The 19766-nt window shown below is 40.0% G+C and overlaps 2 protein-coding genes across 2 annotated transcripts in view; one reads left to right on the top strand and one right to left on the bottom strand.

Annotated features, from left to right (window-relative positions):
• Positions 1–17770, bottom strand: part of LOC124545988 (histidine protein methyltransferase 1 homolog) — a 48610-nt gene extending 30840 nt beyond the window's left edge. The window contains exons 1-2 of the mRNA XM_047124956.1: positions 17191–17770; positions 2607–2779 (exon numbers count right to left, since the gene is read on the bottom strand). Coding sequence (XP_046980912.1) covers positions 2607–2779; positions 17191–17467 — 450 coding nt within the window. The 5' untranslated portion in view covers positions 17468–17770. The remainder of the gene's footprint in view (positions 1–2606; positions 2780–17190) is intronic.
• Positions 17771–17773: 3 nt separating this feature from the next.
• On the top strand, positions 17774–18850 carry LOC124545989 (mediator of RNA polymerase II transcription subunit 8). Its single transcript, XM_047124957.1, has one exon. It carries the CDS (start codon positions 17909–17911, stop codon positions 18689–18691), a length of 783 nt encoding a protein of 260 aa, XP_046980913.1. The 5' UTR covers positions 17774–17908; the 3' UTR covers positions 18692–18850.
• Positions 18851–19766: the final 916 nt, after the last annotated feature.

Here is a 19766-nt window from a genome sequence, read left to right on the forward strand (position 1 = left end):
TGCAACTTATCAAACTACAGGATATGCTTTTAGAAGCTGTATCCAAGGGCTGGCAGCAACAGCATTTTCATTTTTCTTCGGTAGCTTTCAGTTTGTGGGGTTTATAGGAGTGCATCTGACCCTTTAAACTGCCGCACAGAAACCAACTGCAGGAAGAAAGAACAGTCAATATTGGAAGAGAGGGTAATTTTACTGTCTTTGCTGACTGTCCTCACTTCACCAAACACTTCATGGGCTCACACATGTACAGTGTGTGCCATTGCTTCATCTTTTTGAAAATATCTATACAAGCATTCACTGATCTGTGGCAGGCTCATGTTATGCGTTGGATTAAACCTTGATAGCTATTCTGTGTTTAGTCTCCCGCGGTTATGGCGATTATGCTGTTATCCTCTCTCTCCGTGAGTGGCAGCAGCAGTGTGGATTGATATGTGCACATTGTATTATCTTTGGCCTGGCGCTTATAGTTTCCGGCTGTGCTGTGTGCGAGCAGTTGGTCGGTTGGCACAGAACAGTGAGGAAATCTCCGCGGCGCGTAGTTTGGCCGAGGCCGCTGGCAGCGTCCACATATGGTCGGAGTGTGTGGAGCTGTTCCCATTGCTACGAGGTCCGTGGCTCACCGATCCAGGACACGAAAGTTGAGTTTTAACTTAATCTACCAGCAAGTTGTGACTGTTCACACTGTGTCATTAGGATTTCGTTGTCGGCTGTTGGGACATTCCCGCAAACAACAATGTGTGTTTTCAAGTTGGCAAATTTTAGCCACCCTCCGATGGAGTTTAACTGTGCTTGGTTATTTTGAACTAGCGGAATCTTCTGCCTTGTGGCCGTTGACGTTCCGATTACCTGCCCTGGCCGTTGATGTAAATTCAGGCAGTGTATTTTCTTCATCGTGTTGTCACTGTCCAGCGAGTGAGTAGTTTGACAACTAAATGTATAATTGGTTGCGGGCGTCAATACCTTGTACGTTGTTCCACTGAACTCCCTGTTGTGTGCTGGTTGTGTGGAGCGGAGGTTATCTTGTCGGTGGGTCCATTGACTGCCTATTGGTTGGGTTGTCGTCAGATCAAGAATGGATGGGCCGACTGCTTGTCTCACCTAAACAAGCATTAGTGTTTGAATTCAAGGCCGACCCTCAGAAACTTCTGAGTGCCGTTGGGTGTACTGCCTTTTCTAATTTGTTCTTGTTGTTTGTATTTGTATGGCTTCCAGCCGATTTTTAAATTAAGGTTGTTTTGCCCTTAAGGCGTAAGATTGTTTGGGCCTTCAGCCTAATTGAAAGAACTGATTTACGATAAAGCCTTCTGCCTTTTAAATTTCTGATTTTGGTTTGAGTCTTAAGTTATTGGCTTACAGCCAATTTTAAATTAAAGTGGTCTTGCCCTTAAGGGATGAGACTGTATGGCGCATTCAGCCGGTAAATTAATACTGTGGTTTTTTTATTTATTTTTCTTGACTTGTAATGTTTGGTCAAATAAATAAAGTTTTATGTTCGAGTGTAACTGACAGCTGTTTATTTTGTCCCCTTTCCACAATTTAAACTGCCTGTCCTGTCCTGCGGGTTTCAGGGTGTCTCGTTCATCTTCAGTCAGCTGATCCTTGACTGGACCAAAGCAGATTCTGAACATACCACTAGTATTAATAGTTTGGTGAAACAATCAGAAACACTATACACTACACTATACTACATCTTCATTCAGAAACTAATAGCAGGAATGAACTGGCACAAGTTGGTCTGAAAGCTTTAATACTTCATCAACAGAAAACTTACAAGGATGAAGACACAGGTTCTTTTCAGTATTGTTCTAATGTGATAATCTTTTAATTCCAATAGGCATAGCTAATCAATATTATGATTTCCGTGGGATTTTCTGCAGGCTATATTTCATCTAACGAATGTTTTGTAATGTCAGATCCGTTTTAGCTACAGCTTTTGTTCAGTTCTGGTTTTTGCCATTTTGCCACTAAGTTTTCCTTGCAGATTTTCATGGAGGTTTTTACCAACACTCTTCCACCCTTAAACTCTTGCAGTATACCATGAATACAATAACTTGGCGAATGAACAAATAAAATAACGTTATGATTGCAGTGGCGGGGAACAGTGTTATCACTGTGCAGCCAGCCACACTTAACAAGGCTCTGCATGTACCTACAAAATGGCCAATGTCTACAGCAAGCATGTGGCACGAAAGAAAGAACTACAATTGGCTGGCTGCTGGCCCCTACAACTTGATGCATCACAATATCATTTAAACAGTTATTATAATAAAAATACAACACTTCAATATTACTTCCACAGTTTGAACTTAACAATGAGCACACACTGTTTTATCAGCAACACCTTTTTTGTCCATTTCAACACATCACTAACACATCTGCAGCTATGATTCGAACAGCCTGTAGCTGTCACATGTCTACATATGCACCCATCTCACACGCTGATGTGCCAAATGCTGTTCCCGCAACTAATTGGGTCCATCGCACTTTCTAATCATTCATCACTGTTTCTAATATTCTCATGAAATGCCAGGACAATTTTTGGACCAGTTTTACTTTTGCCATCCTGTAACAGTGAAATAAAATGAAGACAGACACAGCATACTCACATAATCTTGAAAGTGAACTCTGGCTCCTTTCTGCAATGCAAAAATGCCCAGTATACCATGTCCACATCCGAGATCCAGAACATCTTTCCCATCAAAATCAATTTTTGCATCTTTTATTTCATTCTCAAGGTATCTGACTAAATCAAATGTACATTCCCATACCTTCAGCCCACCTAAAACACAAATAACAAAGCAAGCAATACAGAAATTGTAAAATTAAGCATTTGCAGCTGGAGATAAGAGCACGTCAGCTACTAAAGAGAGTAATATTTTCTGAATTTTGACTGCATCCTAAAATATATACATTGATTGACCTGCTTTCTCACTGGCTTCCTACCAGGAAGTTTCAAATCTGCACACTCTCCACTGAAGAGTGAAAATTCATTCTGGAAACAATGCCCCAGGCTGTGGCTAAGTCACATCTATACAGCATCCTTTTATCCAGGAGTGCTTGACTCACAAGGTATGGGGATAAAACCATTAAGTTTAGAAGGTAGGAGAAGAGGTACTGAGGGAGTTAAACTGTGGGGACAGGTCATAAGTTGTGTTTGGATAGGTTAGTTGCTACAGCGTTTGCCCACAAAAGGCAAAGGTCCCAGGTTCTAGCCCATGACCGACACAGCCAGGAAGTTCCAACTCAGTGCACAATCCACTGCAGAGTGAAAATTATACTTCAAATTTCTTTTAGTTGATGTTGTCTTTAGTACTAAGAAGAAAACCCATTCAACATTCACACTAACATGCGGTCGCACATCCACACTGTTTTGTCAGTATTAGTGATGTATTTTTATCAACAGAAATTTAAAAGCATCAAATATATATTCACCTGTAATTCTGTGGCTGCTAACTAGAAAGTGTGAATCTTCTGTCAGTTACTATACCAGATGACAAACTGGTGACTGCCTCTTCATTACAGAAAATCAAATGAAATTGAATATCCATGAAAGATCACAGCTCATACTAAAACTGGTAAAAAGTACACTTTCTTTTTCAAATACAGATGTGCCAAAAGTGCACAACATATAAAACAGAATCAAGTTGACAGAGGAATTCATCGAAGTAAAAAATTAATGATACGTAGGATGACCAAGTCATTACTGATAAATTAGACCAGAACAGAGAAACATTCGTTGACTATCCACGTCAATACTAAGAGGAAAAATAGGTGAGATACATATTTCGCATTATAAGTTAAGCAGTAAATGGAAATCTGGGAATCCAATAAGAAAATATATCTTGAAGAAAAAAGTTTACTTGTAACCAAATGAAGGGTACAGTTATACACCATACTGGTGAAAACAACAAAACCAAACAACGTATTGCAGACAAAGCAAGAACTAAAAATGTCTGTACAAAAAGCCAAGCTAAAAATAATTGCAATAATCTTTAGAAGTAACACAAGTCTCATAACAGTGGTGCATGCAATTAGTACAGATGTGAGCCAGTTTTACTTACAGTCATGTTCTTTGTGCTTTGTAGAGCAAGATGATATCCATATACAATTATCTTACTCTCCTAACACAATTTTAGGAATTTTTATCATGGTTAAACTTTAGAACAAGGTATGTAGTTGTAGGAGGTTTTTTACTGTTCCTGTTTATTCAGTTGTTGTGGAAATCTTTGTTTCTTGCAAAAATATTCTGTCTCTGTGATTATGATGTGTTTGTAATAGCTGAACTAGTTAAATGACACCATATGTTTTACAAAGATGTTGAGATACATATGGCTTGAAGTTCAGGTCCACGCCACTGTTCTGCCAAGCTGACAACACTACTGACATGCTGTACGATAAATGGATAGAATTCGTGAACACTGATGCTGACTATAGCTATGATCAAACACATGTGGAAGAATAAATCTTTGGAACCACACAGTAAAATTTTATTGCACAACGGTTTGCATTTTTCGTTGATGATTATCTTCCCGATGAATAAATATTCTCATTAGTAACAATCCTACCATGAAGAATGGAGAACCGCAACTGCTCTTTTTCTTCATTATGCAGATTATATGTATTTTATTTGTCCTCATGACTTGGAGGCAATGCAGTAGTTCACAAATCATTGGAATTATATACATCCCAACACAGAGATTACAATGAAGATTCAGAAGTGAGGAAACCTGACTTCCTTAGACATTATAGTATAAACTGTATGGACACTTGTAAAAAATATAGTTTGGGAGGGGTAGTGGTGTGGGAACCTGGGATGGAGGGGGAGGGGCTGTTATTTCATAGGCTGGGGTGTTCTGATGATGTTTTAATGCGGTGAGCATATGGAGGAAAGTGGTATTGGTTGCATTAATTGATGAATATATTGAAGAGGGGTCCACAATTGTTTCATTTATTGTCATCTTAGAGGGATTTAGGGACTAGCAGTTTCAGCGTTTGTCAAAGACTTTTAATGTTGCATGCCCCACACTGCCATAGACTTCAGCATTTAATTGTAAATCATTGGTCTGAGTTTAAACATTTACTGCTGGAGGCTTGCACAAGTAAAATAAAAGATTACTGGAGAGGGGGGGGGGGGGCAGTTAAATGATAGGGAGGGAGACAATTCACTCTTCTACACTGTAGTCACATTTACATGAGTACATTTGGGTAAGTACTGCTGGAGGAAGAGTTTCAGTCTACTGACTGGTTTGATGCGGCCCACCACGAATTCCTTTCCTGCGCTAACCTCTTCATCTCAGAGTAGCACTTGCAACCTACGTCCTCAATTATTTGCTTGACGTATTCCAATCTCTGCCTTCCTCTACAGTTTTTGCCCTCTACAGCTCCCTCTAGTACCATGGAAGTCATTCCCTTCTCCTTATCAGTGTTTTCCACATATTCCTTTCCTCTCCGATTCTGCGTAGAACTTCCTTATTCCTTACCTTATCAATCCACCTAATTTTCAACATTCGTCTATAGCACCACATCTCAAATGCTTCGATTCTCTTCTGTTCCGGTTTTCCCACAGTCCATGTTTCACTACCATACAATGCTGTACTCCAGACGTACATCCTCAGAAATTTCTTCCTCAAATTAAGGCCGGTATTTGATATTAGTAGACTTCTCTTGGCCAGAAATGCCTTTTTTGCCATAGCGAGTCTGCTTTTGATCTCCTCCTTGCTCCGTCCGTCATTGGTTATTTTACTGCCTAGGTAGCAGAATTCCTCAACTTCAACTTCATTGACTTCGTGACCATCAATCCTGATGTTAAGTTTCTCGCTGTTCTCATTTCTACTACTTCTCATTATCTTTGTCTTCCTCCGATTTACTCTCAAACCATACTGTGTACTCATTAGACTATTCATTCCATTCAGCAGATCATTTAATTCTTCTTCATTTTCACTCAGAATAGCAATGTCATCAGCGAATCGTAACATTGATATCCTTTCGCCTTGTATTTTTATTCCACTCTCGAACCTTTCTTTTATTTCCATCATTGCTTCCTCGATGTACAGATTGAAGAGTAGGGGTGAAAGGCTACAGCCTTGTCTTACACCCTTCTTAATACGAGCACTTCGTTCTTGATCATCCACTTTTATTATTCCCTCTTGGTTTTTGTACATATTGTATATGACCCGTCTCTCCCTATAGCTTACCCCTACTTTTTTCAGAATCTCGAACAGCTTGCACCATTTTATATTGTTAAACGCTTTTTCCAGGTCGACAAATCCTATGAAAGTGTCTTGATTTTTCCTTAGCCTTGCTTCCATTATTAGCCGTAATGTCAGAATTGCCTCTCTCGTCCCTTTACTTTTCCTAAAGCCAAACTGATCGTCACCTAGCGCATTCTCAATTTTCTTTTCCATTCTTCTGTATATTATTCTTGTAAGCAGCTTCGATGCATGAGCTGTTAAGCTGTTTGTGCGATAATTCTCGCTCTTGTCAGCTTTTGCCGTCTTCGGAATTGTGTGGATGCTGCTTTTCCGAAAGTCAAATGGTATGTCGCCAGACTCATACATTCTACACACCAATGTGAATAGTCATTTTGTTGCCATCTCCTCCAATGATTTTAGAAATTCTGATGGAATGTTATCTATCCCTTCTGCCTTATTTGACCGTATGTTCTCCAAAGCTCTTGTAAATTCCGATTCTAATACTGGATCCCCTATCTCTTCTAAATCGACTCCTGTTTCTTCTTCTATCACATCAGACAAATCTCCGTTGCTTTTAATGTCACCAAAGGTTGTTTTGACTTTCCTGTATGCTGAGTCTGTCCTTCCGACAATCATTTCTTCTTCGATGTCTTCATATTTTTCCTGCAGCCATTTCGTCTTAGCTTCCCTGCACTTCCTATTTATTTCATTCCTCAGCGACTTGTATTTCTGTGTTCCTGATTTTCCCGGAACATGTTTGTACTTCCTCCTTTCATCAATCAACTGAAGTATTTCTTCTGTTACCCATGGTTTCTTCAGCTACCTTCTTTGTACCTATGTTTTCCTTCCCAACTTCTGTGATGGCCCTTTTTAGAGATGTTCATTCCTCTTCAACTGTACTGCCTACTGCACTATTCCTTATTGCTGTATCTATAGCGTTAAAGAACTTCAAACATATCTCGTCATTCCTTAGTACTTCCGTATCCCACTTCTTTGCGTATTGATTCTTCCTGACTAATGTCTTGAACTTCAGCCTACTCTTCATCACTACTATATTGTGATCTGAGTCTATATCTGCTCCTGGGTACGCCTTACAATCCAGTATCTGATTTCGGAATCTCTGTCTGACCATGATGTAATCTAATTGAAATCTTCCTGTATCTCCCGGCCTTTTCCAAGTATACCTCCTCCTCTTGAAATTCTTGAACAGGGTATTCGCTATTACTAGCTGAAACTTGTTACAGAACTCAATTAGTCTTTCTCCTCTTTCATTCCTTGTCCCAAGCCCATATTCTCCTGTAACCTTTTCTTCTACTCCTTCCCCTACAACTGCATTCCAGTCACCCATGACTATCAGATTTACATACTGCATTACCCTTTCAATATCCTCATACACTTTCTCTATCTGTTCAGCTTGCTACGTCGGCATGTATACCTGAACTATCGTTGTAGGTGTTGGTCTGCTGTCGATTCTGATTAGAACAACCCGGTCACTGAACTGTTCACAGTAACACACCCTCTGCTCTACCTTCCTATTCATAACGAATCCTACACCTATTATACCATTCTCTGCTGCTGTTGATATTACCCGATACTCATCTGACCAGAAATCCTTGTCTTCCTTCCATTTCCCTTCACTGACCCCTACTATATCTAGATTGAGCCTTTGCATTTCCCTTTTCAGATTTTCTAGTTTCCCTACCACGTTCAAGCTTCTGACATTCCACGTCCCGACTCGTAGAACGTTATCCTTTCGTTGATTATTCTATCTTTTTCTCATGGTAACCTCCCCCTTGGCAGTCCCCTCCCGGAGATCCGAATGGGGGACTATTCCGGAATCTTTTGCCAATGGAGAGATCATCATGACACTTCTTCAATTACAGGCCACATGTCCTGTGGATACACGTTACGTGTCTTTAATGCAGTGGTTTCCATTGCCTTCTGCATCCTCATGTCGTTGATCATTGCCGATTCTTCCGCCTTTAGGGGCAATGTCCCACCCCTAGGACAAGAGAGTGCCCTGAACCTCTATCCGCTCCTCCGTCCTCTTTGACAAGGCCGTTGGCCAGAAGTCTTCGGCCGCCAATGCTGATTATTTATCAAAATGTAGGCAGTGGCGGGGATTGAACCCGGGACCGACGACGTTTTGATTATGAATCAAAGACGCTACCCCTAGACCACGGGTTATCGGGTTTGTTAAAGGTTATTGGCAGATGTATAAGCCAAAGGTTGTAAGTTGAATTATTTATGGGGGTGGGAAGTTTAATTTGGTTAGGGTTAATTCTGGGGGTCATTATGTAGGTGTTGTTTCTGTGGGGCGTTGCGAAAATTTTGTTTGGATTGTGGTTTCCTTTTGTTTGAAAGGTATAAATGATTTAATTATATTTTTGTTTGGGTATCATGTTGAAAACAGAATATTTGGTGAGTGGGTGGTGGTTTAGGGAGAATAGGGTTTGGGATAAATGTATGACATTAATGGTTTTCATTTTGTTTTGTATGTATGTGTGTGTGTCAGCGTGTGTGGGATGTGGCAGATAACTTTGGTTGGTAAGTATGTTTTCATGTTTTTACTGCAGTATGTATGGTGTGTGTATTTAGGTGCATAACTATGTTTTAATTGTATATTAAAATTGATGTTAACATTTTTTTATGAATTTTTGGATTGTGTCACTAGTTGACAGTAATAATGATTGACTGTGATTGGTGGATATTGTGGACTTTGTTTTAACAATTTCAGTCATGTTAAGTGTCAGTAATAGAAGGATGAGGAAATTTTGGTTTCTTGCTACCACCGAATTTATTTAAGCTATATATGACAAGAAAAATTTCTGAACCCAGCTTTTGGAGCTATCAGCAGTTTCATGGATTTCGTCTGAGTTATATACATCAAGTAAAATCCCAATATAAGCTTTTGGAGCAATGTGTGGTTTTATGGAGTTCATTTGAGCCATATGGGTCAACTGAAATTTTCAATACCAGTTTTTTGGAGATTTATTCATGTGTTGGTATTATAGAGTTCACTTTTTCTATTTGTGTTTATTTGTATATTGCTGCTTTGTGGACTTTGCTTGCTGGATTTTTGCCTAAGTTTTTGTTTTGATATGCCTTCAGTATTATCAACCTCATATATTTTGTTTGTCTGAGCCCAAAACCCCCTAATTCCTATGGTTGTCCTAGTTTCAAGTTCTTTTTCAAATGAAATATATTGTGTGCAACATTGGCTGTTGATGTCTTTGATGTGTGATGTGGTCACCATAAGGGCACCATCTTGATGATGTGATGCTCAAAACTGACAGCCAGTATTGGATGTTTCGATATGTCTGATGATCCAGGAGAGGGGACAACCATACGAGTTGTCAGGTACTGGAATAAAGAACACAAATTATAGTGTATTTTGGGCATAGTGGGTATACAGATTGAAACAATCAGCATAAAACAGGAAATGATGAAGGATGGGATCACACCACTCAAATGACAAATAACTTAAATCCAAGGTTTAAAAGTAAAAATGACAGCCTGGACTCTGCATATCAAGGCAAAATTGGTGTGCATACATGCATGTATTAAATGTTCACTCTGACACCAAATTACACACCAAGGCTCAAACACAGCCAAGTAACTTAATATTTCTCAAAATATAAAAAATAACTGCTAGCACAAACATGCACTTCCATAGAATTGGAAGTCTGGTCCCTTCCATATCAGCACTGTTCCACTGAAATAACTGCTTCTGTGGTAAAATTCATGAATGCCATATATGGCATGTTATTTGTGGTGTCTCAGTTTTATTAGCAAATGTGATGAAAAATTAATTTGCTAGATCTCAGTAGTATCCAATGACCACAATATTTTGACAGTCTGAGTAGGGATACTTCCAGCTATTTCTTCCCCTTACCCACAGTTCCCTCACTGACTGGTATGCTACCACTCGGAAGGGATGGTTCCAGGGCAAAGGGCTTGTGGCCTAACCTCAGCAAAAAGATGATGTGCAACTCCAATACAGCCTGCAGCCTCTATGCAGTGCTACATTTGCATGTTTCTCAAACCTCACATCAGATATTATGTCAACACACTAATCCTGTGGTCTACAGGCGAGAATAAAGCCAGCATTCAATAACCTTGTGTAGACTGTCATTTGACACTGTCTATTGTGATCATTCAATGAATGTCTGGTCCAATATCACAAATTTCACACAAAATGAAGAAGTCTGTATCCTAAACACTGAGCACCTAAAAAGTATATTCCCATTTTTATCATCTGCTCTCAATCTATCCTTCCAAGTGCATGCTCAGTAGCTAATTTCTAAAATTTTCAATCATTCTTTGCAAAGCAGTTATTGCAAAGAGTGTTCATAACGAGAAATGAGAAATGGTAAAGACAAGTGACTGCGCCTGAGCATCAAAATAATGTCACTGATTGAGAATGATTCCATCAATAAATATAAATCCACTCTGTTGAGGCCACATAGTACTCATGACAGCAAACACAAATTTCCACTTTGTATTCATAGAACGGGTGGTAACACTATAATGGTTCAAATGCTTAATAGTTGCAAAGAAGATTTCTGCTAACACTATTGCTTATGCCACCAATAATCAGCATCCTGTTGTCACCAAGCATTAACACAGAAATAGTGGAAATTTGTGTCAAATTAAATAAAGCTTAAAGTTGTTCCACCATGAGAGAGACTGGATCTGCATCACCATGAAACTCTAATTGGTCTGAACGAAATTCAGCACAACATGCTGCAGCACTGTAAAATATCAGAAGTACACTATGTGACCAAAAGTATCCGGACACTTGGCTGAAACTTACAAGTTCATCGTGCCCTCAATTGGTAATGCAAGAATTCAGTATTGTGTTGGCCCACCCTTAGCCTTGATGACAGCTTCCACTCTCATAGGCATATGTTCAATCAGGTGCTGGAAGGTTTCTTGGGAAATGGCGGCCCATTCTTCACGGAGTGCTGCACTGAGGAGGGCTATCAATGTCAGTTGGTGAGGCCCGGCACGAAGTCGGCATTCCAAAACATTCCACAGGTGTTCTATAGGATTCAGGTCAGGACTCTGTACAGGCCAGTCCATTACAGAGATGTTATTGTCGTGTAACCATTCCACCACAGGCCGTGCAGTATGAACAGGTGATCGATCGTGTTGAAAGATGGAATCGCCATCCCCAAATCACTCTTCAACAGTGGGAAACAAGAAGGTGCTTAAAACATCAATGTAGGCCTGTGCTGTGATAGTGCCATACAAAACAACATGTGGTGCAAGCCCCCTCCATGAAAAACATGACCACACCATAACACCACCGCCTCCGAATTTTACTGGTGGCACTACATGCACTGGCAGATGACGTTCATCGGGCATTCATCATACACATACCCTGCCATCTCATCACCACATTGTCTACCGTGATTCATCACTCCACACAACGTTTTTCCACTGTTCAGTCGTCCAATGTTCATGCTTCTTACATGAAGCGAGGCGTCATTTGGCCGTTACCGCTTGACCATGAAATCCAAGTTTTGTCAGCTCACGCCTAACTCTCACAGTACTTGCAGTTGATCCTGATGCAGTTCGGAATTCCTGTGTGACGGTCTGGATAGATGTCTGCCTATTAGACATTATGACCCTCTTCAACTGCTGGTGGTCCTATCAGTCAACAGACAAGGTTGGCCTATACGCTTTTGTGCTGCATGTGTCCCTTCATATTTCCACTTCACTATCGCATCAGAAACAGTGGACCTAGGGATGTAGGAAATCTTGCATACAGACGTATGACACAAGTGACACCCTATAACCTAACCATGTACAAAGTCCGTGAGTTCTGCAGAGCGCCACATTCTGCTATCTCATGATGTCTAATGACTACTGAGGTTGCCGATATGGAGTACCTGGCAGTAGGTGGCAGCACAATGCATCTAATATGAAAAACATATGTTTCTGGGGGTGTCTTGATACTTTTGATCACGTAGTGTATCTTGCAAGCCGTGGAAACAGTGAATCCTATTGTTGAGTTGGCATAAGATTATCGCTGACTGCTGGCAGTGTTGTTGTCAGCTTTAAACTGCAGAGGAAAAATGGCAGAATGCAAAACAATAATATTCTATTAAGCTGTGCCAACACTAACGCATTGCCCTAGAGATATTTACAAAATCTTGTTGGGTGATTGGTTGAGGAAGGTATGCAAAGCAGTCATATCCAGCTCCCCTGCAACTCTCTGAAATCCTCTTACATCACCTTGACTAAAATCCACTTTCTTAATAGGCCTACTTTCGAAGAGTTGTATATTGCATAACAATATCTCTCTACAAAGATGGCCGAGTGTGGAGAGGATAGAAAATGCTTGCACGGGCTACAGCATGATGTAATTAGAAAAAACTTCCAAATACTGTCTGACGTGTTCCAAATGGGAAACAGATGGCTCATTTCTACTGACACGAAATAGTCAAAAGTACATGCAATAGATATGAGCACTGCAATCTGTGAGATTGGTTGCATCATTGTTTCCTATTGCAAACCTTAGGCCTACCAGAGATCTGGGCAAACAAGTAGACTGAATAGCAGTATACTCAGGAGCCAAATGATCAATTTTGGCTCCACAAGTTCTAAGAAGCATCTTACTATACTTGAATGAGAGAAATACTATTTCAACTAATTTCAAATATTTTGGTGTGACATATGATAGTAATCTGCATTAGGTCTTCATATGAGAGGTGTAATCTCTAAGGAAACCAAGTCCTATTCCATGTAGTGATGTAATGAGGCTTCTGAAGGGGAGTGGTCAGCATGACAGACTGCCGTCTTAAGGCAGCCGGGTTTGATTCCTGGCTGGTCAGGGATTTTCTCCGCTCAGGGACTGGGTGTTGTGCTGTCTTCATCATTATTTCATCCCCATCCAGTGCGCAGGTCACCCAATGCGGCGTCGAATGTAGTAAGACCTGCACCAAGGCAGCTGGACCTGCCTCATAAGGGGCCACCCGGCCAATGACGCCAAAAGCTCATTTTATTTCCATTGATAAGTTATCTGGTGGAAATTGTTTAAATATTGTCAAATGGGGCATTAGGCAATAGGCATTGATCAAATGAGACAGCATAGCTGTTGAGGCACTGACATCATATTCAAAATGATGAAGTTTGTTCCACCCATCCACCCAGATTTAGTTTTTATAAAATATTTCAAGCAAATGCCAGAATGATTTGTTCAGCAAGACACCTGTCCTATTCTCATAAAACATGGGGTCTACTTATATATTTTGTATGCATGTGTATAAGAGATATTTCGTTTCATTGCATTGTTGTTGTTGTGGTCTTCAGTCCTGAGACTGGTTTGATGCAGCTCTCCATGCTACTCTATCCTGTGCAAGCTTCTTCATCTCCCAGTACTTACTGCAACCTACATCCATCTGAATCTGCTTAGTGTATTGATCTCTTGGTCTCCCTCTACGATTTTTACCCTCCACGCTGCCCTCCAATGCTAATTTTGTGATCCCTTGATGCCTCAAAACATGTCCTACCAACCGATCCCTTCTTCTAGTCAAGTTGTGCCACAAACTTCTCTTCTCCCCAATTCTATTCAATACCTCCTCATTAGTTACGTGATCTACCCACCTTATCTTCAGCATTCTTCTGTAGCACCACATTTCGAAAGCTTCTATTCTCTTCTTGTCCAAACTGGTTATCGTCCATGTTTCACTTCCATGCATGGCTACACTCCATACAAATACTTTCAGAAACGACTTCCTGACACTTAAATCTATACTCGATGTTAACAAATTTCTCTTCTTAAGAAACGATTTCCTTGCCATTGCCAGTCTACATTTTATATCCTCTCTACATCGACCATCATCAGTTATTTTACTCCCTAAATAGCAAAACTCCTTTACTACTTTAAGTGTCTCATTTCCTAATCTAATCCCCTCAGCATCACCCGATTTAATTTGACTACATTCCATTATCCTCGATTTGCTTTTGTTGATGTTCATCTTATATCCTCCTTTCAAGACACTGTCCATTCCGTTCAACTGCTCTTCCAAGTCCTTTGCTGTCTCTGACAGAATTACAATGTCATCGGCAAACCTCAAAGTTTTTACTTCTTCTCCATGAATTTTAATACCTACTCCGAATTTTTCTTTTGTTTCGTTTACTGCTTGCTCAATATACGGATTGAATAACATCGGGGAGAGGCTACAACCCTGTCTCACTCCTTTCCCAACCACTGCTTCCCTTTCATGCCCCTCGACTCTTATAACTGCCATCTGGTTTCTGTACAAATTGTAAATAGCCTTTCGCTCCCTGTATTTTACCCCTGCCACCTTCAGAATTTGAAAGAGAGTATTCCAGTTAACGTTGTCAAAAGCTTTCTCTAAGTCTACAAATGCTAGAAACGTAGGTTTGCCTTTTCTTAATCTTTCTTCTAAGATAAGTCGTAAGGTTAGTATTGCCTCACGTGTTCCAACATTTCTACGGAATCCAAACTGATCCTCCCCGAGGTCCGCGTCTACCAGTTTTTCCATTCGTCTGTAAAGTATTCGCGTTAGTATTTTGCAGCTGTCACTTATTAGACTGATAGTTCTGTAATTTTCACATCTGTCAACACCTGCTTTCTTTGGGATTGGAATTATTATATTTTTCTTGAAGTCTGTGGGTATTTCGCCCGTGTCATACATCTTGCTCACCAGATGGTAGAGTTTTGTCATGACTGGCTCTCCCAAGGCCATCAGTAGTTCTAATGGAATGTTGTCTACTCCCGGGGCCTTGTTTCGACTCAGGTCTTTCAGTGCTCTATCAAACTCTTCACGCAGTATCTTATCTCCCATTTCATCTTCATCTACATCCTCTTCCATTTCCATAATATTGTCCTCAAGTACATCGCCCTTGTATAAACCCTCTATATACTCCTTCCACCTTTCTGCCTTCCTTTCTTTGCTTAGAACTGGGTTGCCATCTGAGCTCTTGATATTCATACAAGTGGTTCTCTTTTCTCCAAAGGCCTCTTTAATTTTCCTGTAGGCAGTATCTATCTTACCCCTAGTGAGACAAGCCTCTACATCCTTACATTTGTACTCTAGCCATCCCTGCTTAGCCATTTTGCACTTCCTGTCAATCTCATTTTTGAGACGTTTGTATTCCTTTTTGCCTGCTTCATTTACTGCATTTTTATATTTTCTCCTTTCATCAATTAAATTCAATATTTCTTCTGTTACCCAAGGATTTCTATTAGCCCTCGTCTTTTTACCTACTTGATCCTCTGCTGCCTTCACTATTTCATCCCTCAGAGCTACCCATTCTTCTTCTACTGTATTTCTTTCCCCCATTCCTGTCAATTGTTCCCTTATGCTCTCCCTGAAACTCTCTACAACCTCTGGTTCTTTCAGTTTATCCAAGTCCCATCTCCTTAAATTCCCGCCTTTTTGCAGTTTCTTCAGTTTCAATCTGCAGTTCATAACCAATAGATTGTGGTCAGAATCCACATCTGCCCCTGGAAATGTCTTACAATTTAAAACCTGGTTCCTAAATCTCTGTCTTACCATTATGTAATCTATCTGATACCTTTCAGTATCTCCAGGATTCTTCCAGGTATACAACCTTCTTTCATGATTCTTGAACCAAGTGTTAGCTATGATTAAGTTATGCTCTGTCCAAAATTCTACAAGGCGGCTTCCTCTTTCATTTCTTCCCCCCAATCCATATTCACCTACTATGTTTCCTTCTCTCCCTTTTCCTACTGACGAATTCCAGTCACCCATGACTATTAAATTTTCGTCTCCCTCCACTACCTGAATAATTTCTTTTATCTCGTCATACATTTCATCAATTTCTTCATCATCTGCAGAGCTAGTTGGCATATAAACTTGTACTACTGTAGTAGGCATGGGCTTTGTGTCTATCTTGGCCACAATAATGCGTTCACTATGCTGTTTGTAGTAGCTAACCCGCACTCCTATTTTTTTATTCATTATTAAACCTACTCCTGCATTACCCTTATTTGATTTTGTATTTATAACCCTGTAATCACCTGACCAAAAGTCTTGTTCCTCCTGCCACCGAACTTCACTAATTCCCACTATATCTAACTTTAACCTATCCATTTCCCTTTTTAAATTTTCTAACCTACCTGCCCGATTAAGGGATCTGACATTCCACACTCCGATCCGTAGAATGCCAGTTTTCTTTCTCCTGATAACGACGTCCTCTTGAGTAGTCCCCGCCTGGAGATCCGAATGGGGGACTATTTTACCTCCGGAATATTTTACCCAAGAGGACGCCATCATCATTTAATCATACAGTAAAGCTGCATGTCCTCGGGAAAAATTACGGCTGTAGTTTGCCCTTGCTTTCAGCCGTTCGCAGTACCAGCACAGCAAGGCCGTTTTGGTTAATGTTACAAGGCCAGATCAGTCAATCATCCACTGTTGCCCCTGCAACTACTGAAAAGGCTGCTGCCCCTCTTCAGGAACCACATGTTTGTCTGGCCTCTCAACAGATACCCCTCCGTTGTGGTTGCACCTACGGTACGGCCATGTGTATCGCTGAGGCGCGCAAGCCTCCCCACCAACGGCAAGGTCCATGGTTCATTGCATTATGATGACAAATTGTACATCACTGTGAGATGATCACTGCATGAATAAATAAATAAGTGGAGATCACAGAAAGCAATGTAAGAGGCTTACTGATACTTGATTAGGCCTCATCTGTATTCTTCTGTTGCTGTGTGGTTCACATCTGATTGCAGGCATTAAGTGTGTAACACAGATACAATAAGATTATTCCAGAAAAATGAAACAGCTGTAAAATGAATAGGTAACAAAAGACTTCACTCATAATGAATAGTATTAGACCCAGAAACATTCAATTTGATTTAACAACATGCATTTATTCTTTAGAAAATACAATTGCTTTAAATGAAAACGGTGCATCCGCTCTAAGAAAACGTAAATATTCAAAGAATATAACTACAGATAAAGTTAAGTAAAGCTGAAAATTTCTCACGCACCTTCATACTTGGATGGCACTAAGTCCGTATGTTGTTCTTCTGCATTCAAAACATCAGAGTCTAATGTTAATTCTTGGAGGGCAGAAGTAGGGTTTATATAACATATATTGGCATCTGTTATGGATGAAACTGATGAACTTTTGATGCTGACATCCAAAACGTCTGCTTCGAATTTCACTTCCTCTGCTGGCGCCCAACTTAGCAAATTGGCGATTACACCACGCTGTGATTTGTCGGGGCCCACATCGTCTGTTTTTGAAAACCCAAAAGCAAACATCGTATCTCACAAATATGCTGGATAAATTTTCTTGCATATAATATAGGTATGATCTTCGTAAACACTTCACTAACCCAAAGAAAATGTTTTTACTGTGAATGAATTCTATGGAATCACATAGCCCAGAGCATTTGTAAACAGTGAAAGTTCTGTTTGAAAACACATTTGAAATCAAAATAAGCGCTCTTCCCACCAAAGACATCTACATGGCAAAGTTGAAAGTCCCCACGTCCTTCCCCAGCCGTAGAGAGCTCAAGTTTCGGTGGCATTCGCTCCCATGTTCATCATCTGTAACTGTGATATCTGCATTACAGATGACCTTTGAGCTACGCGCTTGGTAGTTTTAATATCTCTGAAAGCAAATAATTAGATGTTGTTTATGTATTGCTATAGTCTGAAGTGTGTTGTGTGCGTGGTGATTGACAGTCCAATTCGTTAACGATGCAAAGAGAAGAAAAACAGTTGGACGCGGCTTTAGAAGCCTTGATATTACGTGTGAATGATTTGAAAACCTCTATCGGTTCAATGCTTTTCAAATTAGAGCATGAATACGAAACCATTAACTGGCCAACTTTCTTGGATAACTTTGCTCTAATGTCAGGTCATCTGACATCAATATCCAAAATGCTCAGTCATGACAAATCACCGGCGCTGCGTAGCCTGACAGTTCTTCCTCTGCTTTTGAGCCCTGAAAGAGATGAAGAACTTGTTCGTCTTACCGAAAATCGTATTAACACGTTTTCGTATGATGTTGTGCCAGATTATTTGCGAACGAAACCAGAACCCGAAGTTGAACATAAAATGATGCAGATGGAACACAAAGCAGCAAACTTAAGTTTCGAAACAGCACAGAAACAAGTTAGTCAATACACAAAAGTAGTGACACAAGTTTGGGAACTTGTTAGTAAGGCACGAGAGGAATGGGAAAGTGAATCAGGATCACGATCTGGTGCAAACCAGACGTCATCTATGGCAGATACACACACTCTTGTTGCAGCAGTGGGTATGGGAAAAGGTCTAGTCCCAATGGTTCAACAACAAGTAGCTGCAGGACCTCCAGGAATGATGGTAGCACCAGTGGGTCGACCAGGTGCAGGAGCACAGCAGCCAGGAGGGCCTCTGAATCCCAACCAGCCAGTACCTATGGGACCAATGGGCAAGGCACCTTCATCAATCAAAACGAACATTAAAGCAGCGACTCAAATTCATCCATATGGACGATAAAGTGCCTTTACATATAGGCCTACCAATAATGGTAGAATGATGACACAAATACATTTGAAGTAAAAGACTGATTGTTGTGTTATTTATTGATACTGCTTTATATCATTGTTTTGATTCAAAACATCCTTAAAGGTGTTTTAATTTATAAATGTGGTTGAAATGAATACACATTCATTTCAAGGTTGGTTTGCAAGCTTTGTAGAAAATCAGTTCTGTATACTGAATATGGCTTGCCACCAATTTTCTCTTGTGCATTTTGCATATGATGATGTTGGTACAACATTGCAGCAGCACAGTGTACATCATAGAAATCCAGTCTCTCTGACTGTTGTAGTGTAAGTCAAGTTCAAAGTTCAGTGCCTTTTAGACCTTTCTATAATCCATTCTTAGATTTCTTGAATGTTGTTCTCCTGCACCTCCACCCCCCACCCTCTGTTAATAAAATTTGTTTTTAACCCTGTGTTAAAGCTGATATGCAAGTGTATTCATATTTAAAATGAAATGGCAGCTTAAAATTATTGAGAATGTAAAATTGTTTACTGAATCAGATGTAGGACATGTATACCTGCCTTTCAAGGGTATGCATATACTTACTCCCAACGAGCCTTTCAGACATGTGTGATGAACCAACTTAGATTCCAGCTGAAGTCTGCCTGTTAACCAATCTATGTGAGCTACTCATTGGAAGAGCATTACTTGTAAATGGTTACCTAGCTGTTAGTCATAGTCCAGTGTGTAAGTTCAAATTAAAGCGTATTCTGCTTAGTAGTAAGAAATTTATCATTGTGATATGACATTTAATTGGTATTTGGAGTTTAGTGAGCTCTGATTAATAAAAAATGAATTATATATAAAAAAAATCTTGTACACAAGACTATTTGTAGGTGTACAGTATTGATGAGCAGAACTGATCATTAAACAACTATTTTAAACTGTTGTAATGGAGTATACTTTAAAGCATGCCTTTTTTGTGATATAACATGTGTTCATCTTAGTATTATTGTTGAGTAGTGGAGTACAGCAAACCCTTTTAAACCTGGGATTTCGGATGATTGTTGTACATGCACACTGTGTT

Source organism: Schistocerca americana, chromosome 8 (genome assembly GCF_021461395.2).
Source record: "Schistocerca americana isolate TAMUIC-IGC-003095 chromosome 8, iqSchAmer2.1, whole genome shotgun sequence".
Lineage (NCBI taxonomy): Eukaryota > Metazoa > Arthropoda > Insecta > Orthoptera > Acrididae > Schistocerca > Schistocerca americana.

Excerpts from the sequence above, each read along its gene's own strand:
- LOC124545989 (XM_047124957.1), top strand. The coding sequence starts at position 17,909 with ATGCAAAGAGAAGAAAAACAGTTGGACGCGGCTTTAGAAGCCTTGATA.